Source organism: Macaca fascicularis, chromosome 10 (assembly GCF_037993035.2).
Source record: "Macaca fascicularis isolate 582-1 chromosome 10, T2T-MFA8v1.1".
Lineage (NCBI taxonomy): Eukaryota > Metazoa > Chordata > Mammalia > Primates > Cercopithecidae > Macaca > Macaca fascicularis.
The window spans coordinates 110630291-110655718 of record NC_088384.1 but is presented as its reverse complement, the minus strand read 5'-3'; the positions used below and the strand labels follow the sequence as shown (position 1 = coordinate 110655718).

The 25428-nt window shown below is 36.8% G+C and overlaps 1 protein-coding gene across 5 annotated transcripts in view; it reads right to left on the bottom strand.

Annotated features, from left to right (window-relative positions):
* DOK5 (docking protein 5) overlaps positions 1–25428 on the bottom strand; it is a 173000-nt gene that overhangs the window by 59033 nt on the left and 88539 nt on the right. For all 5 annotated transcript variants that reach the window (XM_005569386.5, XM_074003249.1, XM_015429986.4 and 2 more), the window contains exons 3-5: positions 3841–3955; positions 3632–3751; positions 576–765 (exon numbers count right to left, since the gene is read on the bottom strand). In XM_005569386.5, the coding sequence (XP_005569443.3) occupies positions 576–765; positions 3632–3751; positions 3841–3955 (425 nt within the window). The remainder of the gene's footprint in view (positions 1–575; positions 766–3631; positions 3752–3840; positions 3956–25428) is intronic.

The following is a 25428-nucleotide window of genomic DNA, read 5'->3' as shown; positions in this document are numbered from 1 at the left end:
AAAACCCAGAAAGTGCTTAGTAGGTATCACAAAGAGCAAGTTTGAGCATGAATCTCTTCCAGTATTCATGGGAATCCTTACACTGTAAGCCAAATAGATGGAACTCAATAAATTGCAGCTGGTAAAAACTCCATGGCCCCTCATATTAATAATCTACCACGGTTAGCTCAGATGAGGAAACATAAGTGAAACAATAATATGAAAGTTTCTCAAAATCAAGAAGCTGGCCTCTGTTCAGCTTGACCCAGGAAATGGTACCTTGTTAACGTTTTTACCTGGATCAACTTCAGTTTGTGGTATGGAAACAAACTGTGTAATGAAAATTTGTATCACGCATGTGAAACATTAGAATCTTCCACAGGGGAGAAAAGCCATGTTGAATATATAAATATTTTACAAGACCCCTCATATTATGTAATTGCAACTCTATGAATTTCCTCAAGTGACTTCAGTTGGGTCTCATATGTAAACCTACTGTCTCATATGATGCGAGCCTGGTAAAAATGAACACATACACACACACACAAAAAAAAAAAAAAAACAGAAAAATAGTCATTAAAAGTCATTAAACTCACCTCCCTGCCTCAAAAGTGAACCATGTAGTATCACGTCCATACCGCCGCAGGGCGCTTAGCGGCCAAGAGATGAGTTTGACTCTGGGATTCTGGACGTCCCAAAGACAGATATACTCATATGTAATCTGCAAGGCACATTCGCCATGTACATCTAAGTTAGGAGATGGCATCAAATACACATTGAATCTCTCTGGGAGAAAAACAAAAGGTTAGTCTAAAATCCCCAGGAATAAAACATCAAAGACATTGTAGGAACACAGAGGCATTTAAAAACATTTCAAGTTCACATTCTACATTTTGGTTGCATATTCAGAAAGATAAATCTTTCCCATTAATTAACAGTCCCAGAAAATAATTTCTGAAATGCAGATCCTATTAAATAACATAATAATGATACAGCCTGACTGTCAGCATACACTAAGCACTATTTACATGAGCAAAGACCATTTTTAGAATTTTTAATTTGCATAATAAAAATGTGTATGCCAATAAAAGTCTAAAGCAATAAAACCATTAAAAGCAATTTTTTTTTTCCTGCCAAGAACACATTAACTAGATCCACACTTTTGTGCTCACAAAAGATGCAGGTGCAAAACAACGATGTCATGGTTTAATGTTATTAAAGTTATATTGATCAACTTGTAATTTCTATAACTAAATGAATAAAACTGTATCCCAAATCATTTAAACAAAACTCCACAGTAATACTATGCACTTCACTGGCCAACAATTTGAGAAAATGCTAATGCATATATTTGAACTAGTTTTAACAAAGAACTTTCTTTAGCAAAATACGGGAAAGAAATGTTCATTGCATATTTGGATGATTACTAAAATGCAACTAAAATTATTCTACATAAACTGCTTGGCTGATTACTGCAACCTAATTTTCATCCCTGCAGTTACAGTCACCATATTTCTGGAAACTTCATTAAGAAGTTTTTGAGTCAAAATCTTTCAGTGAAATATGAACAAAAATATTACCATAGCCAATATATTTCCAACTATGCATCATTATGATAGATTGCCTACATATGACATTGTGGCATTAACAATTTTATATTAGTGGTATTTTAAATACATTGTTTTATAATAAGATAGTCATTTGAATTTTCATAGATTTTAGTTGAATTTAGTAAATAGTAATGCCAAGATTGTGTTCATGAAATGTGTTCCATTATCTACTATTCAAAAATTTTAAATTATTTCATGCTCCCAATAAGCAAATATTCATTGATTTCTAGTAATTATTTGAAAAAAATGTATTCTAATTGAGCACATTCCCCCCTTGAAACTTCCAAGTAAGAAAGACTATCTATATAAAGTAAAAGGTAAGAGAGATCATTATCAATCTATTTGCTTAGACGTTCTCTAAGTCCTATCTCACTCAAGAATAACAACAGGGGAGAGGTAGGAAAAAATAATAAAATTTTAAAAAGAATAACAGCAATAGTGGTAGAGTAACCATTTTATTTACAATCACTTGACGTCATACTAACATTGTAAAGGGCCTGAGAGGACTTAGTTGAATTTATAATAATCCCTGATACTTGTAGACCAGAGCTATGATTTCCATTTAACAGAAGAGGAAACGGAGGCACAGAAAGCTGCTGTGGGAAAGGTATCCCCTAGGCCCCAGCAATTTTTAAATTCAGACTGTAGTGCAGTCAGGATACTGCTTCCCAAATACAAATTTGTGAAAAGTGCTGATCTGAGCACTCTAGGTGAAAAAATGAATCATAATCAAAACCTGCCAGGTTTTCTTTATGCTTGGCTCCTATGTATCCTCTCTGCCTGGGGCATCCTGATTTAGTGAACCAGAGAAGGAGGAGCCTGGGGATTGGTTGTGTAATCCCATCAATGACTCAACTTCTCTGTAACTCAATTTTCCAACCTACAAAGAGGCTCCTCTGAATTACCCAGCGCTTCTAGGTCTCGGTCAATAACACTTCCATGGAGATGGGTTATGGTAGATATGTTGCATCCAAAACAGTCACAGATCGTAAATGTGTCATGAAGACAGAGTTCCAACTGGGAGGGACAGCATTTTTTTTACTGACATTGGAGTGTGCACCTACAGAAAGAGTCTGTACAATTCCATCTCTGCCATGTGCGTAATCAAACCAGATGACCCACAGACCTTTCCATGGTGACATGCCCTCATAGATCAAGTCAACCAGCTAAAGCAGAGCTCTGTGATCTGATCTACCCTGTCCCCAGGCTCAGCTGTTAGGAGACAAAGAAACGATTCCTCACATTCAGGTTTGTTCTGTAAATCAACGTTGATTTTTGCTGAAGTGTTCATGAATATTTTGGTCATTATTATTTTAAATTATTTATTCCCAGATTGAGTGCTGAGCTCAGAGTTGGCTCAAGTGTTTCAACAAAATATATACTTTTTTAATTACAGATTTTAGATGGGTTTAAATTTGGTGAAATATTCATAAAGTTTGAATTACATTGAAAGCATTGCAAAGCTGTTGATAACATTTTAAGTGAAAAAGGCAAGACCAAAAAATGCCCATGACATTTTAAAATCTGTACACTGTAAATATAGGCCCAACAGTATTGTCTAGAATCGAACACTAGTGAGCTAATGGAATTGAAGCAAGATCTTTACTTCCTCTAAATTTTAGTTTCCTCATGTGCAAAATGAATTATACCTATACCATAGGGCTGCTATGAAATGTATTTATACCTATATCATAGGGCTGTATGTAATTATACCTATACCATAGGGTTGCTATGAAACGTATAATAAATAATCTGAGATGAGTAAAGCATCTTCCAACAAACTGGCACATAGCAGGTTCCCCAAAATTTCTAATTGATATTATTAATGTGGATACATTCATGTTACGAATTGGAAAAAGAAAATAAGAAAAAGATACACTGAAATGTTAACACAGGTTGTGGATTAGATAAAAGGTTATTTTATTAATTTCTTTATGCATTTTTATACCCCAAAAACTTTACATAATGAAGATGTCTCATGTTTTATTATATGGAGACAGAAGCAGTTTTGAAAAAGAGAGGAGAGAATTTTCTTTACATACCACTCTGTTCTCTCTCAACCCCAGTGGCCAGTAAGTCGGGCTCTCCAAGGCTGATGTCATTGATCCGTGTTCCTACACACTCCATCTGGAGTACTTTGCACCACTCATCGGCCTCGAGATCTGTGGAAATGTCCAAAAGATTAAACTGTGTGCCCAGCATCCATTCAAAATCTAAAAGCAAAAGCCCCCCTGCCCTGCCTGAGACAAACCTGATTCGCAAGCAAAAGTCTTGGAGGTATCGTCATTGAAATAAATCCCTATGGCATGTTTCTTGGTGCTCTTTGGCAATCGAGCTATGTTCTTCACATTGTTGAGTTCTGTAACCTGAAAATGAACAATTAAAAGTTTGACACACTCCCTGAATGAATGTCTCCAGTGTACAACACCAAAAGTGAGGCCCAGAAATCAGTATGGCACAGCACAGCTGAGCACAACCTGTTGAAAAAGTGTCTACTATCTGAAAGCTAAGATGTATTTAAGTGAATTTAGTGTTATCTGTAACACACAGCAAGAATGGTTAACAAATTATCTTTCCTTACTAAATTTTCTGAAACGTATTAAGTGGAACAGGCTTAAAACTTTATAGAGGAAGAACATTTTGGTTTTTCTTTTTTCTTTAGTTTTTTAAATCCTCCCAAAGACTCCCACTTGATCAACAGTTCTTATGTCTGTTTTGGTCTCTGTGGACAGACAGCCTTCTTTCTCAGCCGACTGCAAAAGCCTCCAAATATTCCATCCCTTCCGAGTACTCCCCACGTTAAGTGTCTTAAACACATCAACCCAAGGAAGGGAAGGGAAGGAAGAGTGTTCCAATTCATAACTAGATTATTTTACTCTTGACCAGTCAGAGGTTGAGCGTCAAGAGTCTTAAAAATGACCCTTGACTTGAGGTCCAAATTATAGAAAGTACATAATGAATTTGGTTTTCCAAATATTTTCCCTCTGTCTCTGACTTACTCCTAGCTCCTCAATGGTTATGGGGCCTCTGTTTTACGCTCTGAGAACACTACCCAGTGGCACCTTCTTCCTAGCAGGGAGGAAAGCCATCTCCACTAGACATTCTCTCTCTCCTTCCTCTATCTTATGATCCCTTGGCTCCTTTAACACTTTTGTAAACCCCTCCCTTTCCACAAAGTGTCTTGGCTCATTGTGTTTCCACAGTGGTCATCCCTTATCCAGTTACATCCGCATCCTCGGCTGCATTGGAGGTTTGGAATATTTGGGTCATGCCTGAGAGAAGGCTTACGTGGCTTCAGGGTAAGTATTTACAAGATCAATAGCTTTTCGCACTGACAAGTTTAACCTCTCTTTCATATATCTCTTTTGTGCTGTTACACAAAAGCATCCGCTTTCCATCAATCTTTGCTTGCAATGATGTTGTGCTGTTTCTCCCGTCTATTACTCTAAATTCAATAAGTGCTTAGCTCAAGAAGCAGGTGGGAAGAGAAATAAATACCATCCATGCACAACACTAATCTGATTATTTCATTTCTCTGCTTCTTCATCTCCATCAGCCCTTTCTATAGTATAAATGCAAATTTCTTAGCATGAAATGTCATACCCCTGCTCCTCAAAAACTGCCCAAACATATCATGTTAGTGACTCAGCACCATGTATCTTATTCTGCAACTACACCAAGTGCCTCAGGACTCACCAGATACAACTGTTGATTTGTTTGTTTATTTATTTGTTTATTTTCTTGCCACTACTCCAATTCAAGTCACTATCATCTTGTGGCAACTACTTACTGGTCTTTCCACTTCCATTTTAATCCCCATTAATGCATGCTGCACATAGCAGAATTTTTTTTCAAAACATAAGTGTTGAAATATTACTCTGCATAAACAGAACACTTCAGTGACTTCCCATTGCACTTGGGACAAAAGCCTGCATCCTTAGAATGACCACCAAGACCCCCTGTGGTCTTGTCCACACTATCTCACCAGTGTCCTCTCTATACCTTTCCCATGTGCTCTATGTCTCAGCCACAGTGGACTTTGTTCAGTTCCCAGAAGACACCATAGTTCTCCTGGCACAGGACCTTCTCTGTCTCTCCTTACCTCACTCCCATTCCCACATGGGTCTCAGTTTAAATCTCAGTTACCCACAGAGGCCCTATTGGACACCTCCCATCCTAACACCTAGTCAGTCTCAAGGCTACACCATCCAATGATGTCCTACACCTTTCCTATGGGTTATTGGTTTCATGCTCGTCTTGCCTGAAAAGTGAGAGTTACATACTACAAGGGCAGGAATAGGTTTTGTTTTTGTTTTTGTTTTGTTTTGTTTTGCTCTGCTCTGCTCATCATTGTGTTCCCTGAGTCAAACACAGAACCCCTCACATAGTGAGAACTCAATAATTATAAGTGGACTATATGAATGAAAGACCCAACTCACCCATACATTTACTTGCATGGTGCTTCTGGAAGGCAAATGCCTCTCTCTCTCCTGCCTCTTTTCTCCAGGGAAATTTCACTTTTCCCTCAAGATCTACTTCCTCTAGGAAACATGCACTGACCTTAGTGTCAACTAACATTTCTCTTCTCTCTGTTCTCATATATGCTGCATGAGGTTCTACTGCATCATCTGTTGTTATACTTAATGTTTCTCTCTCCAGCACCCAGCTAGACTTGAGTTGCCCAGCAATGACTTACTGAAGGGCCAAACCAATGAAAATAATCATACTGATGCCAACATGCATTGGTCCCCACACATATGCCACATAACGTGCTTAGCTGTTTTATTTTGTTTTTTTTTGTTGTTGTTGTTTTCGAGATGGAGTCTCACTCTGTTGCCCATGCTGATCTCAGCTCACTGGAACCTCCACCTGCCAGGTTCAAGCTATTCTCCTGCCTCAGCCTTCTGAGTAGCTGGAATTACAGGCACCCACCACCACATTCAGCTAATTTTTTTTGTATTTTTAGTAAAGACAGGGTTTCACTGTTTTGGCCAGGTTGGTCTCAAACTCCTGACCTTAGGTGATCTGCCCACCTCAGCCTCCCAAAGTGCTGGGATTAGAGGTGTGAGCCACTGCGCCCGGCCAGCATTTTTATAGATAATATCTCATTTGATCTTCATAAAAGCTCTGTGAAGTAAATATTATTATTATCACCTTTTCACAGATGAGGAAACTAGACTGCAAAAGGCTAAAGTCATACAACCACGTTCACAGCTTAAAAAATGAAGCAAACTGACCCTAAAGCCTGTGCTTTTAACACATCTGAAACACTAATGACTAACTAAACACTTTCAGCCAGAGGATCTTTAGACCCTGAAAGCCACCTCTCATTTTAAGATCTCTTTCTTTTCAACGTGGTTAGAAATTGAGGTGGAAGTAGAATACGTATGCCAACTGTATTCCGACCCTCTAGTGAGACATTATGTAAGAGTAGTCCACCCCAGCCAGACACACAGCAACGACTTTGAAACATGTGACTTCATTACATCTCCATTAAGGGCAAAGAGGAAAAGATAGTCACCTGAAATAGTCAGGAAATGTAGGGGGAATTGTATGAGTCAGAACACGATTACCCATTTAGGAAATTGGTTTAGGAAATCAGCAACTGAACACCCCCGCTCAGGAGAAGCAAGTGACTGTTCCCAGAGCAGGCAGAGTCATAATTTTATGGGTCAAAGGACAATCAGATTTTAAGGCAACAGTCTCTGTCTCTACCTCAGAACTACACCTAGTGGGCATGTGCACACACACACACAACACATATACACATGCACACACACAACACACACAAGCCTTGCAATCTACACTAATTCATAATGTCATAATGGAAACTTCCTCAATATACATGCTAAAGTAATAATTATGATAACTAAATTTTGCAGATATATTTACAAGTCACATAAAACTTTTCAAAGATGTATTTATTTCCACTATCATTCCATTTTGTGAATGAGAAAACCAAGGCAAGACATAATAGTCCTCTTACAAAGAAATCTGCCTTATAAGAAATGCTAAAGGAAGTCCTTCAAGTTGAAATGAAAGTAACATGAAGACAGTAACATGAAAGCAAATGAAAGCATATAATTTACTGGAAAAGGGGTGTGTGTGTGTGTGTATATATATGTATACATATATATACACACATATATATACACACACACATACACAAATACATATTATAGTACTATAACATTGCATTACATGTAACATTACAAATATCATATAAACAGCTTTTAATTTTGATATAGAAGTGAAAAGATAAAAGTATAAAAACTATAAAATTATGTTAATGGATACATAATATAAAAACATGAAATTTGTTACAACAATAACATAAAGGAGTCTAGTGGAATAGTACAGTTTTTGTATGTGATTGAAGTCAAGTTGTTATCATCTTAAAATAGATTATCATAACTATAAAATGTGTTATATAAGCCCCACAGCAACCAGAAAAGAAATACCTATAGGAAACACACAAAAGAAAATGAGGAAGGAATCAAAATATGATCCTAAATAATTTTTTAAATCACAAATAAGACAGCAAGAGAAAAAGATAAGGACAAAAGAGTTACAAGGAATATAGAAGATAATAAAATGATAAAGTAAGTCATTTCCCATCAATACTTATGTATTTTTATTATTTATTTATTATTATTATTTTTAAACAGAGGTTCACTCTGTCACCCAGGCTAGAGCACAGTGGTGTGATCTCAGCTAACCTCTGCCTCCTGGGTTCAAGCGATTCTCCTGCCTCAGCCTTCTGAGCAGCTGGGACTATAGGTGTGCACCAACATGCCTGACTAATTTTTTTTTTTTTTTTTGTATTTTTTGTAGAGACAGGGTTTTGCCATGTTGGCCAGGCTAGTCTCAAACTCCTGACCTCAAGTGACCCATCTGCCTCAGCCTCCCAAAGTGCTAGGATTACAGGTATGAGCCACCATGCCTGGCGTAGTAATTACTTTAAATAGAAATAGATTAAACTGCCCTATCAAAAGATAAATTAAAAACCAGGTCCAATGATATGCTGTCTACAAGAGACTCGCTTAGATTTAAGGACACACATAGCCTGAGAGTGAAAACATGGAAAAAGATAACCCATATAAACAGCAATCAAAAGAAGAGTAGGGGTGGCAATACTTATATCAGATTAAATAGGCTTTAACTAAGAGACAAAGAAGGACACTATAATGATAAAAAGGTGAATTCACCAGTAAGATATAGCAATTATAATATATATGTATCCTGTACCAGAGCAACCAAATATATGAAGTAAACATTGATTGATAGAATTGAAGTGAGAAAGAGAAAGCAACACCATAATAGTAGGAGATTTCAATACCCCACTTTCAATAACAGATAGGACATCCAAAGAGAATATAAGTAAGAAAACAGAGTGCTTGAACAACACTGAAGACCAATTATACTTAACAGACAAATACAGTCAATAGCAGCAGAATACACTTTTTTAAGTGCACATAAGATAGATCATGTGTTAGGTAACAAAACGAGTCTTGACGAATTTAAGTATCTTTCCCAACCACAACATAATAAAACCAAAAAACAGTAACAGAATTAAGTATCTTTCCCAACCACCATGGAATAAAACTAAAAAACAATAACAGAAGGAAAACTGAAAAACAATCACAGCATGTGGAAATTAAACAGCACAATCTTAAACAACCAATAGATCAAAGAAAGAGCCAAAAGGGAATTTGGAAAATATCCTTAGCTGAATGAAAACAAATACACAGCATACCAAAATTTGTGTGAAGTAGCAAAATCAATACTAAGAAAGAAGATTATAATGGTAAATGCCTACATTAAAAAAGAAGAGAGACCTCAAATAAACAACCTAAATTTACACCCCAAGGAACTAGAAACACAGCAAACTATGCCCAAAGTAAGGAGAAGAAAAGAAATAATAAAAATTAGATTAGAACTAAATGAAATGGAGAATAGAAAAGCACTAGGAAAAAACAGTGAAACCAAGAATTGTTTTTTGAAAGATCAATGAAATTGACAAACAGCTAGGTTAAGGAAAATAAGTGGAGTCTAATCAGAAATGAAAGGAGATACTACTGCTGATGCCACAGAAATGAAAAGGATTATGAGACTACAATGAACGATGATACACCAAGAAAAAGTCAACAGCTTGGATAACCTAGAAAAGGCAGATAAATTTCTGGAAACATACAACCTATGTAGACTGAATCATGAAGAAATAGAAACTTGGAACAAACCTGTAACTATTAAGGGATTCAATAATTAATCATAAATCTGCCAACAAAGAAATACACATGATCAGATGGCTTTTTGTGTATTTCTTTGTTGGAAGAAATGTTGGTGTATTCCATGAAACATTTAAAGAAGAATTAATGCAAATTCTTCTCAACCTCTTCAAAAAAATTAAAGAGGAAGGAACACTTCCAAATTCATTTTGTGAGGCCAAAATTACTGTGATACCAAAGCCAGTCAAAGACACTACAAGTAAAGAAAAGTGCAGGCCAATATGATTGATGAATATAGATGCAAATTTCTCAAAAAAATACTAGCAAACTGAATTCAGCAGCATATTAAATGGATAATATATCATGATCTAGTGGGGTTTGTCTCTTAGATGCAAGGGTTCTACATAGCAAGATGGAGACACCACATTAACAGAAGAAAGGATGAAAAGTATATCATCACCTCAACAGATGCAGAAAAGGCATTTGACAAATTTCAATACATTTCATGATAAAAACACTCAACAAAATGGGAATAGAAAAAAATTACTTCAACATGATGAAGACCATATACTCAATGGTGAAAAACAAAAACATTTTTTTTTCCTAAGATCAGGAGCAAGTCAAAAGGTGCCCACTGTCACCACATTTATTCAACAAGGTAGTAGAATTCCTAGCTAGAGCAATTAGACAAGAGAAGTAAAAGGCATCAATATCTGAAGGGAAGAAGTAAAATTATCTCCATTTGCTGATGACATAATTTTATGTGTAGAAAACCCTAAAGATTCTGTCCACACACCAAAAAAATGTTAGAACAAATAAACAAATTCAGTAAAATGGCATGATACAAAATCAACATACAAAGAGTAAACAAATTCAGTAAAATGGCATGATACAAAATCAACATACAAAATCAGTTGTATTTATATACACTCGCAATAAACAATCCCAAAGGAAAATTAAGAAAGTGATCTCATTTATTATTGCATCAAGAAAACCCAAAATATTTAGGAATAAACATAACCAGGTGGGTGAAATATTTGTACACTGAAAGCTAGAAAACACTGAAGAAATTAATTTTAATAGACACAGATAAATGGGAAGGCATTCTGCTTTCATAGATTGAAAGACTTAACATTGTTAAAATTTCCATACTATCTACAATGATCTACAGATTCAGTGTAATCTCTATCAAAATCCCAGGGGATTTTTCAGAAATAGGAAAAGCAATGCTAAAATTCATATGAAAACACAAAGAACCTTATATAGTCAAAACAATCAACATAAAAGAACAAAGCCAGAGTTGCTTCAAAATATACTACAAAGCTACAATAATCTAAATAATATGGTGCTGGTACATAGGCAAACGTATAGATACATGGAACAGAAAGAGAACCTGGAAATAAATTGATGCTTATACAATAAAATGGTCTTTCACAAGTGTGTCAAGTTTACACAATGGGAAAATGATAGGCTTTTCAACCAGTGATGCTGCAAAATCTGTATATCCATATGAAAAATAATGAAATTCTACCCTTTACTTCACCATAAACAAAAAATCAATTCAAAATGGACTAGAGACTTAAATGTAAGACCTGAAACTATAAAACTCCTAGAATAAAACAGAGGGAAAAGGCTTTATGACAGCAGTCTTGACAGTGATTTCTTGGATATGAGACCAAAAGCGCAGGCAACGAAAGCAAAAATAGACAAGTAGGACTACATCAAACTAAAATGTTTATACATAGCAAAGAAAAAATCAACAGAGTGAAAAGGCAACCTACAGCATGAGAAAAATATCTGCAAACCATATCCTTGATAAAGGATTAATAGCCCAAATACATAAGAAATTTGTATAACTCAATAGCAAAAATAATAAAAGTAAAAATAAATAAGCCAATTTTAAAATGGGCAAATGTCTATTCAAAGATAGACATTTTTCCAAAGAAGATATACACTGACCAATGGATATATGAGAAGATTCTCAACATCACTAATCATCAGAAAAAGGCAAATGAAAACCGTAACCACAACCTCCTATCTGTTAGGATGGCTATTATCAGTAAAAAACAACCCCACAGACCTAAAAGATAAGGAGTGTTAGCAAGGATGTGGAGACACTGGAACCTTTGTGCACTTTTGATGGGAATGTAAAAAGGTGCAGCCACTTAGGGAAAGAGTGACAGATAACGATGTGTTACTGTAAACTGTTAAGATTTTGGAATTATTGCCACAGACATTGGCTAATACACCCTCTGTTTGATTTCCTTTTGGCCAAAGATTTTCATAGAGTTTTCTCTCAAATCCTATTGTGTAATAATATTGCTTCTTGTATGAAGAAGACCAGATTTCCTAGCCAAATTCCTAATAATCAGGAAACTCTACTAGAACATTGGCTATCAGTTTTATTTTAGCAGTTGAATCATGTTTTCTTTTTAATTTTCAAAGGAAACCTAACACAGTGTCCCATTATACGGATGCAGATATAGTATAAGGAAATAAAGAAATGAATTCCACTCTAATCCTCTTTCCAGTAGCAACAATTATAAATCTACTTCTCAAGAAAGAAGCCCATTCACTTTAATCAAACACAGAATACTGACTGATTTTAAAGTAATACTAAATTCTCTGGATGATACAACATCCTTGGTAAACTATTATTAAACCCATTATAAGGATCAGTAAAGTGAAAATCAAAGAAGTAACTTAATTATAATTTCAAAGAAAGGAAGGGATGCCGCCACACTCAAATCTAGAACCTCTGGCTTCCAAAACAGGTATGTTTTTCCTAATACTACTCTCCATAGCAAGTGTTCCTTAAAAATCAAATAATAACATGTGAATGAATCCATGACAGGCTGAGAAAATCAGCAAATGAATAAAATTAAAGATGCAAATGGTCTTAGAGAGAAATATGTTAAAGGATATTTCTGAAAATCATAAACTGCATCTTTAAAAGTACATCAGTTGGAAGTGGGAAAAAATGAATGCAAATCTTAATTTCTATGTAAAAATAAAGTATCTGTCAATTCAAAAGAAGGCAGTCTCAACTGAACTCATCTTTCCGACTTGCACTTTAAAATGTGGAAGACAAACTCAGCTTCTTAAAACCACTTGGTTTTATGTGGATACATATGGCACCATGGTTTAAAGCCCACGCAGGCTACCACTCAAATGAAATTTAAGACACACAGCATAGGAATCTGGATGCCAGGTCCCGTGGCAAAGAACATATAGTAAAAAACAGAAATCTCAAGACTGCAGTTCAGTGAATCTTTATTCGTTATACAACTGTGTAGTCACCATACAGAGCAACATATAAAAACAATTTCAGTCGATCCCACCCCTTCCTGGTCATTACGGCCCACATATAAAACTACCATTCTGACCTCGACCACCATTGATTAGTTCTTTCTTTTAAAACCTTTTTATATAAATAGAATATCATATTTTTTGTGTGTGTCTGGATTCATTCATCCAGTATCATGTCTGTGAGATTCATCCATGCAGTTGAAAATGTAAGAAGTTTTGGCTTCTGAGCAGTAGTCCATTATGTGGATGACTGTTTTATTTATTTAAAGTTTATTTTAAACTTTTATTTGCTTTCATTTTATAGGTATCTCTTATAGAAACATATAACTGATTTTTAGAAATATAAAATCGGATTACTATACTTCTATCCAATCTAAGGCATTGTCTTTTGATATAGATGTTAAATCAACTTAAACTAATTATGATGACTGACATTTTAGGAATCTTTTCAGTCCTCTTTCATTCTTTCTAAATCTTTTCATGCTTCATTTTTTTAAAGGTATTCTTTGTTTTCTGCCTCTGTTCTTTTCTCCAGGAATTCTGTGTTCATGATTCTCTTTTTCAAAATTTTATTTTTAAGATTTTCAAATGCAGAAAAACTAAAAGAATAATGCAACAAACACCAATGTATCCTCTCCTTAGGATGAACAATTATTAAGATTTGCTACTTTTATTTTTTGATTTATCCTCTCTTTATATATAAATGTAATGAGTGTTTGCGTGCATGTGCATGTGTACACACGTGCACATACTTGTTTTTGGTTAAATGATTTGAAAGTAAATTATATAATTTATCTCTACAACTCCAGCAAATATTTCTTACAAATAACACAGTTGGCCTGTAATCCCAGCACCTTGGGAGGCCAAGGTGGTTGGATCATTTGAGGTCAGGAGTTTGAGACCCGCTTGACCAACATGGTGAAACCCCACCTCTACTAAAAATGCAAAAATTAACTGGGCACGGTGGCGGGCGCCTATAGTCCCAGCTACTCGGGAGGCTGAGGCAGGATAATCGCTTGAACCTGGGAAGTGGAGGTTGCAGTGAGCTGAGATAGCGCCACTGCACTCCAGCCTGGGTGACAGAGCAAGACTCTGTCTCAAAAATAAACATGATTGTATATTTAGAAAACCCCATTGTCTCAGCCCAAAATCTCCTTAAGCTGATAAGCAACTTCAGCAAAGTCTCAGGATACAAAATTAATGTGCAAAAATCACAAGCATTCTTATACACCAGTAACAGACAAACAGAGAGCCAAATCAGGAATGAACTTCCATTCACAATTGCTTCAAAGAGAATAAAATACCTAGGAATCCAACTTACAAGGGATATAAAGGACCTCTTCAAGGAGAACTACAAACCACTACTCAGTGAAATAAAAGAGGACACAAACAAATGGAAGAACATACCACGCTCATGGATAGGAAGAATCAATATCGTGAAAATGGCCATACTGCCCAAGGTAATTTATAGATTCAATGCCATCCCCATCAAGCTACCAATGAGTTTCTTCACAGAATTGGAAAAAACTGCTTTAAAGTTCATATGGAACCAAAAAAGAGCCCGCATCTCCAAGACAATCCTAAGTCAAAAGAACAAAGCTGGAGGCATCACGCTACCTGACTTCAAACTATACTACAAGGCTACAGTAACCAAAACAGCATGGTACTGGTACCAAAACAGAGATATAGACCAATGGAACAGAACAGAGTCCTCAGAAATAATACCACACATCTACAGCCATCTGATCTTTGACAAACCTGAGAGAAACAAGAAATGGGGAAAGGATTCCCTATTTAATAAATGGTGCTGGGAAAATTGGCTAGCCATAAGTAGAAAGCTGAAACTGGATCCTTTCCTTACTCCTTATATGAAAATTAATTCAAGATGGATTAGAGACTTAAATGTTAGACCTAATACCATAAAAATCCTAGAGGAAAACCTAGGTAGTACCATTCAGGACATAGGCATGGGCAAAGACTTCATGTCTAAAACACCAAAAGCAACAGCAGCAAAAGCCAAAATTGACAAATGGGATCTCATTAAACTAAAGAGCTTCTGCACAGCAAAAGAAACTACCATCAGAGTGAACAGGCAACCTACAGAATGGGAGAAAATTTTTGCAATCTACTCATCTGACAAAGGGCTAATATCCAGAACCTACAAAGAACTCAAACAAATTTACAAGAAAAAAACAAACAACCCCATCAAAAAGTGGGCAAAGGATATGAACAGACATTTCTCAAAAGAAGACATTCATACAGCCAACAGGCACATGAAAAAATGCTCATCATCACTGGCCATCAGAGAAATGCAAATCAAAACCACAATGAGATACCATCTCACACCAGTTAGAATGGCGATCATTAAAAAGTCAGGAAACAACAGGTGCTGGAGAGGATGTGGAGAAATAGGAACACTTTTACACTGTTGGTGGGATTGTAAACTAGTTCAACCATTATGGAAAACAGTATGGTGATTCCTCAAGGATCTAGAACTAGAAGTACCATATGACCCAGCCATCGCATTACTGGGTATATACCCAAAGGATTACAAATTATGCTGCTATAAAGACACATGCACACGTATGTTTATTGCAGCACTATTTACAATAGCAAAGACTTGGAATCAACCCAAATGTCCATCAGTGACAGATTGGATTAAGAAAATGTGGCACATATACACCATGGAATACTATGCAGCCATAAAAAAGGATGAGTTTGTGTCCTTTGTAGGGACATGGATGCAGCTGGAAACCATCATTCTTAGCAAGCTATCACAAGAACTGAAAACCAATCACCGCATGTTCTCACTCATAGGTGGGAACTGAACAATGAGATCACTTGGACTCAGGAAGGGGAACATCACACACCGGGGCCTATCATGGGGAGGGGGGAGGGAGGAGGGATTGCATTGGGAGTTATACCTGATGTAAATGACGAGTTGATGGGTGCAGCACACCAACATGGCACAAGTATACATATGTAACAAACCTGCACGTTATGCACATGTACCCTACAACTTAAAGTATAATAATAATAAATTAATTAAAAAAAAAATAAAAACCAGTGATTAAGACCAAAAAAAAAATAATAAAAAAAATAAAATAAAATAAAATAACAGGGTTGTCTCACATTACTTCAAAGCCATTTACACAACTAAGAAAATAGGCAATAGTTCCTCGTATATTTAACTTCCATCCCATATCCAAGGTTCCCTAAACCTCCCCAAAACGATTTTCAGCGCTGTACCCATGCCTCTCCACCGTCACTCCAATCCAGAACCCCCTGAGGATTCATGCCTTGAGTCTCTTTGTATCTCTGAGTCTCTTTAATTTAGAAAAGTCCATATTTTTTAAATGATTCCTGCCTGTTGAAAAGATCACGTTAGTTTTCTTGCAGAATGTTCCACATTCTAGATCTGTCTGTTTTCCCGCAGTGCCCTTCATTTTTCTATTCCCTGTGCTTCTTCTAAAATGGAAGTTACACTTAAAAGTTTGATGAGATTCAGGTAAACATTTTGGTTAAGAATGCTTTGCAAGTGATGCTGAGGACTTCACACGGCATTACATCATAAGGCAAAGAATGCTAGAAAATCCCTCCATGAATGAGGCGCAGCTTGATCACTTGGAGGTAGCTGCCATTTCTGTTTATAGTAAAATAGCAATTTTCCTAATTGTCATTAGAGCCAGGTGATGTTTTGGCATCACCTACTATCCTGTTTCCCAACCATTTCATCAAACAGTCTTAGCATTCATCTAAGGCTGTTCTCTGCATCAAAATACTATTTTTTTTAATCCCCCGGTTTGTCCTCCAGAGCCTACATGTCTATGGTTGCCAGGTTCAAGCTAAACATTGACTGAAGACATTTTTCCTGTTTCTACTCCACAATGCTTTTCACTAATATAATCTGCAGAGATCCCGATTATTACTAGAGTCACTATTGTTATTCAATTTTTAAATTTCAAAAATGTGTAACTACTGCATTTAGTCACACGAGCAAGTTCAACTCTTTCGAATTTACTCTGCTTGTTTAGCTGACATCAGTGCCCACCACATAGTCCTTGTAGGCACAGACATCCTCATCCTCAGCTTTTAACTTAGATATGTCAATAGGTGAGCTGCTATACACACTCAGGTAGCTTCCTCAAGAAAGGAACAGTGGCATTAAAACATCACATCATCATCGATCCTCTTCATGGGCATTTTAGCAGAAATAGCCAGCTGGCTGTTATCACAACCACAAGTTCGAACTGTACTTATTAAGGATATGAAGAAAGCCAAGCAGAGGTGGATACAGGTGTCCATCTAGTCCTGTGGAGAAGGGATATGGGTGATGCTCTGCTTCTCAGGTCTTTTGGCGGCATTTGCATTCCATCATTCCTTCCATCATGCCTTCAAAACCTCCCCAGGCAGCACAACATCCTTCCTTCGACAGAGACTTGTGGCAGATGGGGAAGGCGGTCCGGCTCGCCTTTCCTGGAGCAGTGCAGGAAATGACAGAAGGCTACCTTGTTGGTGATGTGTTTTTTGGCTCCAGCATGTGATTATGTTGGATGGCACTGCCTGAAAAATCAGTCTGAACAAACTTTGATTCCTTCTTCTCAAGATATATTCGAACCGCATGTGTTCTTCCCACACAGTCTGAGTTCCTCTAAAAGAAACGGCTCTGTTTGCATAGTTGGAAGAAGTAAAGCTGCACACTGAAGTTCTGCTTGTCTAGTGGGCAGCCCTTTGGAACTCTCAGAAAGCTCCCATACACCTCTCTGCAAGCATGGCCTTACTATGATGCTAGAGGTCATTAAGTGGAAGACACTCTACTGAAATCAAGTCAATACACAACCAATTTATATTACCTTTTTTTTTTTTTTTTTTTTTGAGATGGAGTCTCCCTCTGTCGCCCAGGCTGGAGTGCAGTGGTGCGATCTTGGCTCAATGCAACCCCTGCCTCCTGGTTTCAAGCAATTCTCCTGCCTCAGCCTCCCGAGTAGCTGGGACTACAGGCGCCCGCCACCACGCCTGGCTAGTTTTTTGTATTTTTAGTAGAGACGGGGTTTCACCGTGTTAGCCAGGATGGTCTTGATCTCTTGACCTCATGATCCACTTGCCTCAGCCCAAAGTTCTGGGATTACAGGTTTGAGCCACCGCGCCCGGCCTAACTTTATTAACTTAAGAGCCCAACTTTATTTTATCTTTAAAGCCCAACTGAAATCCATTTCATTTATGTGGTCTTTTTCTGTTGCTCCCAAGAAGCATTATTCCTGCTCCGGGCTTTGCACTTGTTCTTCTTTTGCCTGGAAACACTTTCTCTAGCTATGCCATTGGCTCACTCTCACCCTACCATCAGTGACTTGCATATTACCTCTTAATGAGACCATTCCTGATTATTCTGCTTAAAACTGCAACCCTTTCCTTCCGTACTTCCTATCCTCTATTCCTGCTTTAATTTTCTCTTTGGCATTTATCAGTAACACCAGTACACGACATATTTTGCTTATATATATATTCCTTTCTGTCTCCCTCTATTTCCTCTATTGCGTCAGCCCAAAGTTCTGGGATTACAGGTTTGAGTCACAGCGCCCGGTCTAACTTTATCTTAAGAGCCCAACTTCATTTTATCTTTAAAGCCCAACTGAAATCCTGCAGTAGGGTCAGGGTTTCATCTGCTGTATTTGCCACCATATCCACATTGCCAAGAACCATGCTTTGTACAGGGTAGACCCTCAGTAAGTATTTGTTAAATTAAAGTTCTACTTCCAGAGGTGAATATTGGCATCATCCCCACTGTGAATGCAAGAAGGCTGAGAGGCACAGTGATGTCATTAACATACCCAGGGTTGGACCATTCCCAACCAGTGGCAGAGGCAGGCGAACTCCAGAGAATGATTATTTAGACCAAGTCTGCACAAGTGCAACAGAAGCACACAAAGGAAAAGATCCAATAATCTGATCCATAGGGTTCCCAAAGGTCCCGAGACCTAAAAAGGCAGGGAGGGGGGGCAGGGCTCCCTGCCTTGCTTGTGGGCCATTTGTAGAACCTTAAACAAAAGATATTATGATAGCATAATAACAATAATAATGGCAGTGGCTGACATTCATTTGGTTCTTAATTATATGCCAGGTATTAAGTTCTAAACACTTCACATCAATCACGTCATTTAATTTTTTTCCAATCTTCTAACTGTCTGGCACTATTGTGTTCCCATTGTACGTATAAGAATGTTGCGACGTAAAGAGGTTAATTTGTTCATACAGATGGCGAATAACTGAGACAGTAATTCGAACACAGAAAATTGAATAACTCTTTACTAAACCACCAAATGAATATAGAGGAAAACATCAGAGAGGCTATCATTTCTGGGTTAGGCCTTGTTGGTCCTAAGGTAAGTCTCGAAGGATGAGCATGGGTTTATGAGGCAAAGAAAACAAAGATAAGCTTCCAGGCAAAAGAAACTACACGTGTGCAATCATAAGACGGCAGAGTTTGGTATGACGTAAGGAAGAGTGATGGGAGAAAGGTGGCAACAGGAAACTGATGAGCATGAGGCTGGAGCAGCCGGACCAGAGCTAGATCCTAAAGGGCCTGGTGCGCTGCACTCAGGAGTTCAGGGTGAATCATAAGATCTGAAAAGCACAAATTAAGAGGCTTAAGCAGGCAAATGGAACAGTCATATTTACTCACTAGAAAGATGATTCCATAGGCCAGTGGTCCTCAGTCTGGGGAAGATTTTGCCCACTCCCCTTTCCCAGAGATATTTGGCAATGTCTGAAGATATTTTTGGCTGTCAGAATTAAGAAGATGCTGCTGGCATCCAGTCGGTCAAGGTCAAGGATGCTGCCAAAGGTCCTACAATGCACAGGACAGCCTCTCACAACCAAAATGTCAACAGTGCTGACGTTATATATAGTAAAAGTGGACAATGAACAAGGCAGCTGCATCATACAACTATAAGAAGCACCACTCAAATGGAATCTCTGGGAATGACACCTCCTGGATTTGAGCCTTGTCCAGCTGGCTTGGCCACACATTTTGACCTTTAACCATGAGAAGGATGGGAACCGGGCCTGAGGGCAGGAGAGGAGGTCCTGAGAGCTCAGCAGACAAAACAGCAAAAAGTGATTAAGACTGTCACCTAGGTAAGAATAAGGAGGAATAAAAAAGCAAGGAGATATTTAAGAAATAGTTAATTACTATACAGTTCTTGGTTTCTAGCTTTCTGAGTATCAAATACACAAAGTACTGTGATTCCATCAAAGGAAAGAAATACTCAACACTCTCCTAAATTACAGATAAATCTTTATGCCATCCAATTAGGAATTTCCAAAAATGGACTGCCAAATTAATTTGTCTGTTTAAAGCCATACTCCAGATGTCTTATTCATCATAAATGATAGTATTCATTGAAATAAATGTTTAACAGCCAACAATTAACAAAGTGGTCATACTTTAAAAGTTTAATTTGCTACCGATATAGTTTTGCATTAACAACTTGGAAAACAATTGCAAATTACACAATTCAATTTTCCAAATGGATTATTTTGTAACTAGACAGGGAAACTGTTGAAATTTCTTCTGCTATTTCAAAAAGATTCATACAATGGGATTTTTAAAGGCACAATCCCTTGAGGAACTGGCATACTCCTGTCAGAATTATGCAATTAGTCTGCATTTTGTGGGAATATCAGCTGTGTTTCTGGTGTGCTGCAAAGTCAAAAGCCATTTTTATAAAAAAAGGACCTGATTTCCAATTTTTCCCTTTATTTTGCTGATGATCATTTACAGATGATGATTTATTTATGTTTACCAAGTAAAAACAAGACTGCTACGTAAAAGGTAATTTTCCGCCCTGCTTTGTAGGTTGTATCCTAATTATTTTTCCCTTGTGGGACTGAATGAATTAAGTGAGCAATTCACTTTGTATATGCAAATTGCAAAGCTCTGCAGAAGCTTCAAATTATTTCATTCTTAAAAAAAAAAAAGTAAAGTCATTATCCTACGGAAAATAAAGAGGCACAAGCCCCTTTAACTTTTGTAGGTTGTCTTCAAAAATAAAACTAACATGAAAACCATCCATTTCTGAGTCCACAATGTTTCTGAAGTGTTAACAAATAACCCAATTAAATTATAGCAATTATTTTTATATAATTATGTTTAAAATGGCAGAATACTCTAAAGTACTCTAATAAGCATTTCTATTAAAAATTTCCAAAAGATTTTGTATAATGTGTTACAAAACTTTTAACCTTTTCATATTATCTTTTCTAGAAAAACACCAGTGACTTAAATATACAGTGCCAGTGAGCAGGGAAAAGCGAGCAAAGAGAAACACCCTTAGTTCTCATCAAAAATTTTATCCACAATACATTTCATCCAAGCTCTTCCCAGGACCCTTGAACGTGGCAGTTTAAGCAAATACTTTATTAACATTTTCTTCAGAAAGAACCAGTCTAGACAGTCGTAGTCCAGTCCTCATATATATGGTTTCATTCTTTCCAAAAATATCTACATGCCCCTGGTCACTTAAAATAGGGACTAGCGCCTGTCTGAGTTATAAATGTGGACGTCTCCTTGAAGAGTGGATCTTTATTTGTCCATGTGAAATAAATAAAATATCCATTTGTGCATTGTGTCTTCCTTTAAAAATGCTTAAGTTGAAAAGTTTACATCTGAAATTTACAGAGAGAATGGAATCTGACATGAGGAGGACTTTCATAAGCTGTCAGTGGGTGGATGATTTTATATAACCTTTCTAGAGACATCTGGTGTAACTAGAAAAAACTTAAAGGTGCAGGCTATTACCTGATAACCTCACTTCTAAGCCTGTTTAGTCCACAAATATTAGTCTGAGCACATAAAAATAGATGCACACGTTCTTTACTGTAATATAATTTGCATTAGCAGAAAATTGGAAATATTGTTGCCCACCAATTTGGGTATGCTTAAACAGATTATGGTGTATTGATACTAAACAGTACCCTAGAGCTGTTAAATTAAGGAGGTATAGCCATTAATTACTGACTTAGAATTAAAGTCAAAACATGAGGAAAAGGGGAGTAGGGTAATTCGTGTGATCATATAATTTATCTCATTAACCACAATATTTTGAATATGAAAGGAATTGCCACTATAATTTATGCAAGAACCACAAGCTCACCAAATGTGTCCTATGGAAACCTGAATGTATGGACTACTTTAATATGTATAATATGTAATGAATTACTCCATTTTAGCTCTAAAACTAATTTATATGTATGTGAGAATGTGTTTCTGTGTGTGTAGACAGAGGAAAGAGTTTGGAAAATGTGCATTAAACTATTAGCATTTTTTTCTGATGACAGGGATTAGGGTCCAACATCAGATTTTTTTTCATTTTAGTTCATACATTTCAGAATCATTTATATTTGTTACATACAGAATAAGAAGTGTAAAGAGAAAAAATAAATCTGCAAAAAAAAATTTAAACAGATTAGTAGATTTCCATCTTTTGTCAACAGAATTTCTTGGACAATGACTGCCTTGGCTAATAATAGCCTGTGATTTCTCCCAAACAGAAAAACTATCTGACAAACTTTTCACCAACTGGAGAAAACCCACCCTTTCCTTTTGGCATCATTTACAAGGAGATTATATGTGTACTTGGATTAGCTTTAGGTGTTTGTGCACATGTGCATACAAATGTGAAACTGGAAAGATTGTACCCTAGAGATACACGTTATTAAGAAATTCATGTAAGAAACACATATGAATGGAGGAAAAACACCTACGATCAATTCATAAGTAAAGTTTGGTTTTGTCTCGTTTTTCTTATTTCATTATGTGTATTGTGTGTTTCTTAAGACTATAACTAAGCTAACCAAAAACAAATAGTCCAATGACAGACTAAACAAATTAAACTTTCATAAACTGATAAAAACCTGAGGCTCCTCCCAAAACGCAAAGACAATTAATCATTTCTAAGATCAAATAATTGTGGGGTAGGAGAGAAAACTAGATGATTGTTTTGTCATATCATAGGCCAAAAATGACTGGCTTATACAAATTAGATATTCAATTTTAAAAACCTTAAAATTTAATACAAATTAAATGAAATAATCAGGCATAAATGTAATAAAATGTACAGGATTTGAAGGCTGGACATTAGAAGATGCTGATGAAACACACTTTTAAAATCCTCTAATAAATGGAGAATCATACCATGTTCATGAATGGACTTAACATAGAAAAGATATCAGCCCTCCTACAATTTGATCTATAGGCTTAACATAATTCTTAAAATCCCAAGGATTTTCTGTAGATATAGACAGGCTTATTTTTAAGTTTTATGGAAAAGCACAGCCACTAGATAACTTTGAAAAAGAGAATAAAGTGAAATGAATCACTCTACCCAATATTAAAGATTACTATATAGCTACAGTAATCAAGAGAGTATGATATTGGCAGAGAAACAGATATACAGCTCAATGGAAAAGAATAGAGAATCCAGGAACAGACTCACATAAATATGCCCAAATAATTTTTGACAAAAGTAAAAAAGCAATTCAATGAGGAAAGAATAATTTTTTTCAACAAATGGTAGTGGGATAATCGGACAATCACAGGGAAAAAGAATTAAACTCAATCCACATTTCACTCCTAATACAAAAATTAAACTCAAAATGAATCATATTTCAATGTAAAACTTAAAACTATAACTTCTTTCTTAAGAAAAAAAAACAAGAAAATCTTTAGGATCTAAGTTCAGGCAAGGAGTTCTTAGACTTGACACCAAAAGCATGAGCAATAAAAGTAAAAATTCATAAATTGGATCTCATCAAAATTAATACTTTCTTCTGCAAAAGATCCTGTTAAGAGGGTGAAAGAAAAATCTATGCATTAGGAGAACATATTTGGAAGCACATATCTGACACACATATATACACATACACACACGCACACAATCCCAATACTCAATAGTAAAAAAAAAAAAAAATAGAAAATAAGTCAAATACATAAAGGGACATTTCATAGAAGATATACAGAGGCATGTTCAACATCATTAGCCACTAGGGAATGCAAATTAAAACCACAATGAAATGTCACTATTAGAATGACTAAAATAAATCCCAGTGCTTTGGGAGGCTGAGGAGGGGGTATCACTTGAGGCCAGGAGTTCAAGTACAGCTTGGGCACCTCATCTCTACAAAGCATTAAAAAATTAGCCAGGCATGGTGGTGCATGCCTGTAGTCCTAGCTACTTGGTAGGCTGAGGTGAGAGGATCTCTTGAGGCCAGACCTTCAAGGCTACAGTGAACCATAATCATGCCACTGCACTCCAGCCTGGGTGACAGAGCAAGATCCTGTCTCAAAAAGAAAAGAATTGATGAAAATAAAAATAGTGACACCACCAAATGCCAAATGCTGGTGAGAATGCAGAGACACTGGATTACTCATACATGGCTCATGGGACCATAAAATGGCAGAGTCCCTCTGGAACACAGTTGGACAGCTTTTCACAAAACTAAACGTGCAACTATTTATTGCTACTACTATTATGACCCAGCAATTGCATTCTTCAGAATTTACCCCAGAAATGGAGAGGAGGTGGGGACAACTTATGTTCATTTAACATGAACTTGAATATTCATACCAATTTTATTTGTAATGATGAGAAACTAAAAACGACCCAGATGTTCCTCAGTGGATGAATGTATGCAAACTCTGGTAATGCATCCTATGGATTACTACTTAGCAATAAAAGGGAATGGACTATTGCTATGCACAGCAACTTGGATAAGTCCCAGGGGAGTTATGTTGCGTGAAGAAGGCCAATCTCAAACGATTACATATTCTTGAAAAGAAAAAAAAATTGTAGAAATGGGAAACAGATTAGTGCCTGCTGGGGTGGTGGGGTGGGAGGACTGGAGGATGTGATTACGAAAGGGCAACACAAAAAGTCCTTTTGCTGATGGAAATGTTCAGGGTTTTTGTTTTTGTTTTTTTTTTGTTTTTTTTTTTTGAGACGGAGTCACGCCTGTCACACCAGGCTGGAGTGCAGTGGCGTGATCTCGGCTCACTGCAACCTCCATCTCCCAGGTTCAAGTGCTTCTCCTGCCTCAGCCTCCTGAGTAGCTGGGACTACAGGCACACGCCACCACGCCCGGCTAATTTTTTTGTATTTTTTAGTAGAGATGTGGTTTCACCCTGTTGGCCAAGATGGTTTCCTGACCTCGTGATCCACCCACCTCGGCCTCCCAAAGTGCTGGGATTACAGGCATGAGCCACCATGCCCGGCCATGTTCAGTATGTTAATGTGGTGAGGAATACA